Source organism: Cyprinodon variegatus, unplaced genomic scaffold, assembly GCF_000732505.1.
Source record: "Cyprinodon variegatus isolate N-32 unplaced genomic scaffold, C_variegatus-1.0 Scaffold12, whole genome shotgun sequence".
Classification (NCBI taxonomy): Eukaryota; Metazoa; Chordata; class Actinopteri; order Cyprinodontiformes; family Cyprinodontidae; genus Cyprinodon; species Cyprinodon variegatus.
The window spans coordinates 1,761,296-1,772,011 of NW_015150465.1; the positions used below are offsets into that span (position 1 = coordinate 1,761,296).

The window sequence follows — 10,716 nt, forward strand, 5'->3', positions numbered from 1 at the left end:
CTTCATAATGCAATTTTTTATCTTTTATTTCTGCATTGTGAAGATTATTTCATTATGTTCTATAAATCTATGTTTTTCATACTTTCCTTGGTTTTACATATCTGCCAACAGTAGAGTTCCCCTCAGCCCTGAATCAGTTAGTGTTTGTTTTTCTCTCATTCTACAGCTTTCTTCTTTTTCTTATTCGCTCTAACTCTCTCTCCTCCACTCCCTCTCTCCTTTTGCTCACTCAAGTCCTTTGCTCCTCTCCCTCTCTTTCTCTCTCCCCACTCCAGCTCAGCTCTGTCACACACTCGCAGACTCACACCGGCTCTCCCCCCTGAGCATCATCTCCACTACTGGAGATCCACCTCGTGTCTGTGTTCTGCTGGGTGGACGCACGCCCCACAGTCACCATTCCTGCCCCGGAGAGTTCCAGGCTGGCAGCGCAGCCCCTTCCTAGGCTGAGCATCGGGCGGAAGACCCTGGTGGCAGCTGCAGTGGGGGTCATGCTAGTCCTGGTTTTGGTGGTCCTCATCCCTGTGCTGGTCAGCTCTGTGGGTGCTGGTGGCACAGATGACAGCTCAAGCCATTATGAGATGCTGGGAACCTGCCGGATGGTGTGCGACCCCTTCCCAGGCACGGGCACCCCAGGGACTGGCATCCACACAGACACATCAACCAGTGGCTTTTTGGTGGACAATCAGGAAGACCTAAGCGATCACAGCATCGGTCCTCCACTTCCTACATACAGTGCAAACGGCCCACAGGGAAAAACCGGACGTCCAGGCAAACCTGGACCTCCGGGACCTCCTGGAGAACCAGGTCCACCAGGTCCAAGGGGACCACCGGGGGACAGTGGAGACATGGTTCGCACAGGGATCCTTGGGGCGGTTAGCACAACCACCTACAACACTACCCCCCGAGTGGCATTTTACGCAGGACTACGAAACCCCCAAGAAGGCTACGACATTCTGCGATTTGATGATGTGGTGACTAACATTGGGGGAAACTACGAGGGTGCGACGGGCAAGTTCACCTGCAAGATTCCAGGAACTTACTTTTTCATCTACAACGTGCTGATGAGAGGAGGCGATGGGACAAGCATGTGGGCAGACTTGATCAAAAATGGTCTGGTGGGTGAAACGTTTGACACACACATGCTGTTTTTATGAAATGGCAAATGTGTAGCTTTTTTAAACTATAAAAACAAAAAAATCAACTGAAATGCTTTTAAATATAAGAATATAGGGAGTGCTTTCTGTAATTGTCAGGCAAGAACTAAATTAGTTTTTGTTTTTGATATGAAGTCAAGCTGTCAAAATGTGTTAACACAAAAAAAAGCCATGTCAGAAATGTACAGCTGACTGATAACTACATCATTTGCCTCATATCTTACTATATGCTTCGCCAGTTTCACTCAATCTGGCTTTCAGTTTGTCAACTAAACACATCCTTTCTTCCCACATATTAAAAACCCCTGATATGCTTCATATCATCAGCATAATCTCTTTTATCACCATAACATCCTGAATATCCCAATCTTTTTTCAGGGCCAATCCTAGATCTTAGTTCTTTATTTACCTCTTTGATATTACCTGTGGATCTATAGTCTTTGACATAAATAAAAGTTACTGTAAATTACTAAGTCTAACTAACCTACAAAAAATACTTTTTGGTTTCTCCAAGGGTAAATTACAGTAAGTTTACATTTTTATTGCAAAGAAATTTAGGTTAGTAAAAGCATTTTTCTAAAACTATACCGCTAGTGATACATGAAGCCCACTTTAATGGATAGATAATAATTGCTAATTTCTCCAAAGAGAAAAGTAGTATTACGTTGAAATCATATGATATATTTTGGCCCATATTTGGTTTAATATTGTTACATTTTTTGTTTTTGGTCTTTAAGGGTATTCTTATTCATTTCACCTTAAGCTTTTTCAGGAGGCAAAGACAGTTTCCCTGGTATCTAACTGCCTTATGACAAAAAAAGTTATTTTATTGCAGAAACATATACTACAGTTTAAGCATTTCCATAAATAACATAATCAAAGCGCTAATAGAAATCAATTGTTATGTCATAATGGATTATTGTGGGCCAGTAGGGGCCCAGTGTGCCAGATGATCAGGGGACGGAATCAGTTAAAGTAAAATAAAGAAAAGCCATGTCAGTTGCACCCTTAATACATTGCTTGCTTGTTTGTATTACTATGTCAAGGTTTCCAGTGTAGATATGTGGAACACCTTTATTGTTCAGAAATGACTGGACCTTTATGCACTGAAGAGGGGACATACTGTACACAGTTGGAAATTTAAGAAAAACTAACTTTACTAGTGCAAACAAAAATGACTTATTGGTCTTAAAAGGTGGGGGTTGTCCACAAAGCCATTCATGCAGAAATAGCCACTGGTTAAAATATAGCCAGGGATCTCTACTAAAATAGGTAAATGATTGGTTGCAATTTTCTGTACGTTTTTTTTGTTTTTTTTGTCAACCTTCACAGCCTGCCCAGTAGGTGGCAGTATATGGAGTGATAAATATTAGTCTGAAAAAGTAGCTTATTTGCAAGAACAACTCTTATATATGAGATAGCGTCTTCCAAACTACTGCCTTAGTGTAGTGTCTGCTGTGTATAGCAGGATAAAATGATTGAATTCTTAAACTCACAGTGAGGTGGCCTCGCTTAGGAAAACATACAAACAGTTTACTGGCAGTCTTAATTGGGTATTCATGTGTGCAACTATTTCAGACATGCTCTGGTGTTTGTTTGGTATAATGAGAATGCATACTGGCATGCTGCCAGTTTGTATATCTGTGCATTTTTGCACATCTTGCGATGATGTACATGTTGACATGAGTGGAGGAAGTGCAGGCCTATCTCTGCTGAGCACACATCACAAAACAGCCCGGGGTTGTGGCTAGTTCAAAGCGGTTGCCCTTTAGAATACAACAAGCTTTGTAGAAACTTGGTGAGCCAACTGGCGTTATCAGGCTGCCTGTCAAGCCTAAGCGTTTGATTATCGATACGTGATATTTGCTAAATTCACGGCTGATTTTGTGATGTCCTAATGGGCCGCTGGCGATGACACCAAACAAACATGTTCATCTAAGCCACAACACTCGCAAACATCTCACCCAGACTGCATCAGGCTGAACATCGAGTGAGCACAATAACACTAACTCCAGCTGTTCTTCAAGTGGTTTGTTTATGAAAGTAATAACTTTCAGTGAAGAACAGCAGGGTTATTAGAAGTTTTAGCACTGTCTTCAGAGCAGCTTAATAGGAAGAGGAAAATATAGTGCGCTGAAAAAGCCTTCTGTGTTAAATTAAACCACATTGGTCTTAAGGTGTTCATCTATTAGTCCTTAAGGAGCTAAATATCTTAAGATATAAGGAAAATCTATTCCAAATAATCCTCTTTGCAATGAAAAACATGTCACAGATTATATATTGTGACATGCCTCCTGTTACTGAAGGCTTATTTCCATTCTAATTTTTATGGGAGATAATCTCAGCATAATGAAAGAATTCCTCACAAGAGGAAACACTCACTATAGGACTCTCTATCGAGATAAACTTTTCAATTACATGTCTGATCTGAAATATGCAACTGTGTTATTTTGATCTAGAACTAATCACAGAGCGCTACAACTATTCAGCGCTGTCTGAATCAAATGAATATCACATCGGCAAGCTTGTATGGTAACGGTGGACAGCAAAACCACAACAAAAAAAAAAAAAAAATCATACTCATCTTGGTACTTAAATGTGAAGGAAGAAAATTTTTTTAATGTTATGAAAATCATACCAAGACTGACACATGTAAAAGCCTATAAAAACGTGCCTTTCCTTGTCATTCAAAAACAGGAAGATTATACATATTTTTAGATTGTAGTTTTTTTTTAAACTATAGAAGTCTGCATTGGCGTAGGTGTCTTCTGGACTGGACATTAGCGTTAGCTTACTGGACACATTAATCTGGAATTACATTAAAGAAAAGATGCTAAAAGTTAGTGTTGGATTGACAGATGCAATGCAAAGTATTGCATTCATTTACATTTAGCTCCAATTTTGTTCACAATGATCTAATATTAGTGTAAAGTTAGTTGTTATATTGGGTCCTGATGGTTTGTGACTAAATAAACAGGATCATGGACACCAAGGAACCCAGCAGGTGATGGAGAACATTTTCAGCAATTACAATTTCTGAACAACTTCCAGAGCATGTTTTAATGCATCATCTGACAACAGAAATAGCATGGTGCAACTACAAACCTACCAAGATGTTGGCAGGAAACGTCTGGAGTCTAGACGAGCTAAAGGGGTTGGCATCTCATTTTTTTCTAGGCTGTTTACAGGACAATTATTAGTAGGGATGCACGATATAATCGGCCCCCTATCGGTATCAGCCTGTATCGGCCTTAAAACTGAATATCGGACATCGGCCACCCCACCGATATTTAACCCGATATTTGATCAGCTTCTGAGTTTCTTCTTCTTCCTCAAAAACTTCTTTTTTACAGACTTAAAAATTTCTAAAGACGAGGGAATTGTGATATTAAAATATCACAATATCTTCATATGCTGATATATTGCCATTTAAAAACACCATATCAATCTCTTTTACTAATGAAATATTGCTATATGTCATCGTAATGCTACGAAATCCCCTGAAAATTCACGAAATCTTGCCATATTTTTATATGTTGATATATTGACGCAGTATCGATCTATTTTACTAACAAAATCTCACAAGAATTTGCAAAATATCACGAGACTTTGAAACAGAACGATGAAATTTCACAAGATTTTGAAAGTAAAATAGATCGATACCGCGTTTTTAAAAATCAATTTGATATCAGCATATGAAAATATATTTGAGTATATTATTTTTCAAAGTGTCAGAAATGGATAACAAAACTGCTATTTTCAATGACTACTTATTTTTGTCCAGCTTTAACATCGGTATCGGTATCGGTTATCGGCTACATGAGTTTTAAAATATCGGCATATCGGATATCGGCCAAAATCCCAATATTGTGCATCCCTAATTATTAGACAACTATCATTGCCTAACTCTCGCCTTTAATTTGGCTGATTAAAGAGTGGTAAGAGAAAAGATATGGTTGAAACAGAGTCATCAGAAGTCCCATGTAATATTTGCTATAATATATGTAGACAAAAGCAAGAATTAAGAGAACACCACTTAAGTAGGAAAATAAATAAAAAATGAAATCAATTTTACATTCTATAATGAAATGCTTTACATTAAGGTAGACTTATGTATTAGATTGGCCCACTTATAGCCCAAACCCATCCATCCATCCCTCCATCCCTTCATCGATCCATCCATTTTCTGTTATGCTTATCCCTGCTGGGGTCGTTAGGGGTGCTGGTGGTATCTCCAGCTGTCAATGGCCGAGAGGCGGGGTACACCCTGGACTAGTCACCAGCACATCGCAGAACAACACAGACAAAAAGGACAAACAACCATTCACACACACAGCTAAGGAGAATTTAGAGAAGCTAATTAACCTAACAGTCATCTTTTTTAACTGTGGGAGGAAGCCAGAGAACCTGGAGAGAACCCACTCATATACAGAGAGAACATGCAAACTCCAGGCACAAAGACCCCGGGCCGGATGTCGAACTTAGAACCTTTTTGCTTCAAGGTGGCAGTGCTACCAACTTCGCCACTGTGCAGCCTATAGCCCAAACAATTGTCTAATAAAGCAATTAAAATGGGATTTTTCCAGATATTCTCTATTCCATCCTACTGAGATTCATTAACTCTGAAACAGAACATAAGTAAAAATGACTCAGAAGCTAGGACCTGGAATTAAGGCAAGACAGACAGTGGATTACTTAAAAAGCTTTTATTTAAACAACGAGCTGAGATTCTACAGTGGCAGTGGCAGCAGCGCAGTGGCTAGGGCATCAGAAGTATGATCGTCTATTGGAGAGAAACACAGGTTAGTGACTGTGATAATCTGACGGAGGATGATTATGAAAACATGAGTCACTAACCTGGTTAGACAGTTCAGTCCACAGAACTATCTGACAGGAGTCCGAAGACAGGCAGGCAAACAGATCAGACAGGGGAAGGCAGACTCAAAGGTCCAAATACAGAAACAAATCAGGATCCGACAATCAGAGCACTATTAGTAATGGAAGAGATCTCTTAACACCAAAGGCTCAAGAATAATCTGGCGCTGATGGCTGGGAAACAGGCAGCCTAAATAGGAAACCAGCACAGGTGGATCTGGTGAGTAATTAGGAAATGGGCAGAGCAAGACAGGTGAATGAAAGGAGCAATCAAACCAGCCATCAGTGTCAAAATCATGACACTTTCACATAAAATAGAATATTTTATAATTATTTTGTTGTAAAAACATCTAAAAAATGTAAAAAGGGGTATGGAAAATATTTCAGCATGTTGTATAAATAGAAGATTGCAACAATATAAGTAAAACTGGTGGGAATGATTGTGACAAAAATCTTATCCTGATGTCAAAATGGAAAAATATGGCAAAATGACACCATCTGCTCCACAAAAAGTAGAAAACCTGGGGAATATCTTAATTTTCCTACAGGTGTTTAAAATTAATACTGCTGAAGCAGAGTGGAAGCAGAGGAAGCCAAGGATACCTAAAGACTAATCATCATTGCGTCATGTATCCCATAACCTTTCATCTTAAACTGTAAGTGTCTCTCCATAACTCTGTTGGAGGATAATGTTTTTTATTTTTGTTCAGCCAACCTGTCGCTACAATCTTGGTCGGAGCATGGATTAAACTTTTATGGATGGTGCGGTAAAGCTGGAGAAAACCCTCAGAGGGGATCTGTCTTACATGCTAAAGAACGTACCCCCGAGCAGGCAAGCAGATTTGGGGATGAGGCGCACAAACCGGCACATCTGTAATTACCCTGTGCTGTCAAAATGACACTTATATGTGGCAAAACACGACATTTTCCAGCTCTTTACCCAACAGAACGAGGATGTCACGTAAGAGTAGAAGATGAGGGAAAGGGATAGTATGCACTGACTTTATTGCTCATAGGCAGACTGACTCAAGCCTGACCCGTACAGCTGAGTCATAAGATAAAAAAAACATATTCACCAGAGGGGACACACTTACACAAAGTCAAACTTCTTAATACAGGCTTTACTTTCCTATAAGTATACTTTTCTGACATTAAACTTATCACTTTTAGGACATATTGTTAATAAGCTTGATTGCCTAACAAACCTTGAGGGCTATTTGCTGATAGCATAATTGTTATATTAGATTTGATCCAAAGCCCTGTAAAAAGGGACTGCATATGGGAATTAGCTTATGCTATCATTGGGTGCAATGTATGAAATAGCATTCAAGCTGTGCATTCTCTTTTTAACTAAAAAAAGGCAGCTAAATGTTACAAAGTGCTAATACGTATGTTACAGATATTCAAGAAAATATACTCAATAGCAGACTAAGTTAAGCTGAACAAATGCAAGAAGTTTTTTTCAAATGAGGACATAATTACTTAAAAAGAAAAAGATACCAACATTGTCAGTTTTGTAACCACTTATTTGCACTCCAAAGCAAATAAGTGGTTGTGCCATCCTTGGTGGCCACAACCGTCATCAATAGTTTAAACTTCTTCCCAGTCTTCTTTGTCATCGTGAATAAATTCAAGCTTATGTTATATGCCTTATTGAGGCACAATAAGAAGATTTCACAGGATTTCTGTTCAGTCTAAGATCTTGCATTTTCATTTGGATACCTCAGGACATTGACAGGGTCAGAAACCTGGGTCATGTTTTGTGCCTTTCAGAGGTGGGCTTACTGGTAGCCTTATATTATTACCCTACTTTATAATCCAAGTATGTTTAGGCTTAAGGTTGCAAACAGATGGCATCCTCCCTTATGTTTAACTATTGTTTTTTATGTTCCTTTTTTTTGTACATAAAATGTACATTTTAGTCAGAATCTTTCTTTGAGATCATCAAGGTGCATTTGGCAAATTTGAACAATACAGCAGCTTTGCTCAGTCTCTTATTTTAAGGTAATAAACAATGACCTTAACTTAGGTAAGTAAAACTTGCAGTGCTTTAGATGCTTCTGTTTTCAATGGGGCGAAGTTGCGACAGTGGTGTCAGATGTATCAGTTTGCCCTGAAATTGAAGGGTTGATGGTTCAAGACCTGCCTCTGGCTTTCAGTGTTGTTGTGTCCTTTGGCAAGACACTTCACCTGTATTGTTTACTGGTGGTGCCAGTGTCCAGCAGCCTTGCTTCTATCAGTGAACCCCAGGGCAGCTGTTGCTAGAATGTAGTTTGCCATCGATAGCGTGTGAGTGTGTGCGTGAATGGGTAAAGGACTGAATGTAGTGTAAAGCCCTTTGGTTAAGTCTCCTGACTTGAAAAGGGCTATATCAGAACAGGCCATTTACCATTTCTATGACCTCCTGAATACGTTTTTGATCCACCGTTGGAGTAATTTTGTTTTTTTTTGTTTCAATGCAAACAACCCACTGACTTGGGTTGTTTGATCAAATAGGGGCATAATTGCTGCTTTTGAAATTTTGCAGCCTTCTTCATGCCACCAAAAGAATGATTTTTTCTTGTTCTATGTTTCAACAGTAGTCACGCATCTTTGTTAGGGGTAAAATTGAAATCAGCTTTTCAAGAGAGGTGGATAATTCCAGTTAAGTAGAGTAAGTAGAGATTTATCCTGGGAAGTCTCCTTCGCAAAGAGTCAAGTTGATTTAGATATATATGTTTTCCCCTCCCATAAAAGAAACCTTGATTAAAAAACTTAATTTTCTGTTAATTTAGCATATTTTTAAATGATATAATTTTTTTGGGTTATCTGAAACATGTAAGAGTGTAAAAAGTCAGCAACATATCCATATATTATCGTTAGATGAGGAAATTCGAGTGATTTAAAAAAAAATCTTATTTTTTAATCTAACCTCTCATTACATCTTCCTGTGTTTAATATTCCAGGTCAGGGCCAGTGCCATTGCCCAGGACCAAGACCAGAGTTATGACTATGCCAGCAACAGTGTCATACTTCATCTGGATGCAGGGGATGAGGTGTTCATCAAACTGGATGGGGGCAAAGCTCACGGGGGCAACAGCAACAAATATAGCACCTTCTCAGGGTTTATCCTCTACGCCGACTGATTACCAGGCACAGAACAGGAGGCTTGGAGGTTAAAGGTCCAAACCGGCAGACATTTGCTTCCTGACTTCCACTTTGCATTCTTGCAGTGAGGCTGATGACACAGACACCACTCCACAGTCTTTAGAGTAATGTAGTGATGCACTCTGTGGATTTTTAGTTATCACTAATCTCATCATCTGTTTTTATCCAACATAATGCATCCTGGGTGCCTACACTGCTAATATAATGGACATGTGGACATGTCACTTGGCTGTGGCAACAAATGTGACAGTAGAGAGGGGCCGTGCCATCATTCCTTAGCTGTCATGTCAATTTCAAGTCTGGAATACAACACTTGTGGTGGCCTCAGTGTCTATAAATGTGCTCTCTGGGTTTATATTAGGGTTATGTTTTTTCTTTCACATGCTGTTTGTGTGATGAAATGTTTTGCATCAGTGGAGGAGGAATCCTGCCTAAAGAAATTTTTGAAATATTAGATATAAGGGTGATATTAAATTTAAATGCCAGAGAGTGTGAGAAAAGGTTTCAGTGTTGGCCAAAATTTCAACACCTACAACACATATTGGCCTGATGAAGTTGTGGAAAAAGCCTTAAAAAAGATTCTTCTGTTCATGCAGTTGCACAAGCTCTCAGTAATTACTGCATTTTTTCAACAGTGAGCTTTACAAGGTTTCCTTCCTTTTCCTTGTATAGGGAATTTTAAGGTAGCAGCATTTGTTTTGCTGCCTTTTCTATTTGAAGAGGTCTGTCTGTTATCTTTTTCTAGCCAAGGAAATCAGGAAGGCATGTAAAAAAGATAGAAAACAATAACTGTATTCAAGCAGTAATAAAAGATGCTCAAACTGCTCTAGCAAGTCCAGATCTTCCAACAAGTGTTGGCACCAATGTCATGGTAAAGTCTGTCTTCCTGAGGTTATATGGTTGTCTATGAGAAAAAACAACAACGGAAGAACAATTAAACATATATTCAATTAAGAGTATATGCTTAACTAGCTCTAAAGCTCTAAAGAAGCAGCGATACAAAAGGTAATTGTTAATTAGCTCCAAAAGTGACAGATTCCAGGAAAAATACACTCAAGCAGAAGAGCTATGGACCAGTTACAATGTCACAGGATGAAACAGAACACATACAGTTAGTCACAGTAAACCAAAAAGGACTAAACAGAAAAAATATGTCCAACTCTAACATCTATAAACAAAGTTGTTGATGTCAGTTGCCCAGATGATATTTCAATCCAGAATGGAGTCACAATCAAACAGGAAACAATATAAGGTTATGGGTGGAACTAAGAAAATACTGCAGAATGGGAAAATAGAGATAAAATGAAGCATAATGTTGAAAAGTGGTCCATATGTCCTCCAGCAGCCTAAACTTATAAAAGGATAAATAAAGAAGATAGCTCAGGATAATCTAACTATTTTGAATGAACTATGAGAAAGGTAGAGCCAAGCATAACGTCTGTCTGGACTCATTTCTGGACCACACTGCTTCACGTCAGCATACTCCAGCAATACCTGTATTACTGTGGGAGAAACCCAGTTCATTTAAATGGCATATAGC

The 10,716-nt window shown here is 38.9% G+C and overlaps 1 protein-coding gene across 1 annotated transcript; it reads left to right on the forward strand.

Moving 5' to 3' along the window:
* Positions 1-292: 292 nt before the first annotated feature.
* LOC107089314 (C1q-related factor-like) lies at positions 293-10,704 on the forward strand. The gene is made up of 2 exons (XM_015382041.1): positions 293-1,115; positions 8,975-10,704. Exons 1-2 carry the CDS (start codon positions 489-491, stop codon positions 9,152-9,154), a joined length of 807 nt encoding a protein of 268 aa, XP_015237527.1. The 5' UTR covers positions 293-488; the 3' UTR covers positions 9,155-10,704.
* Positions 10,705-10,716: the final 12 nt, after the last annotated feature.

Coding starts and splice junctions, on each gene's coding strand:
- LOC107089314 (XM_015382041.1), top strand. CDS start 489: ATGCTAGTCCTGGTTTTGGTGGTCCTCATCCCTGTGCTGGTCAGCTCT. Junction 1,116..8,974: donor ACTTGATCAAAAATGGTCTG/GTGGGTGAAACG, acceptor TTAATATTCCAG/GTCAGGGCCAGTGCCATTGC.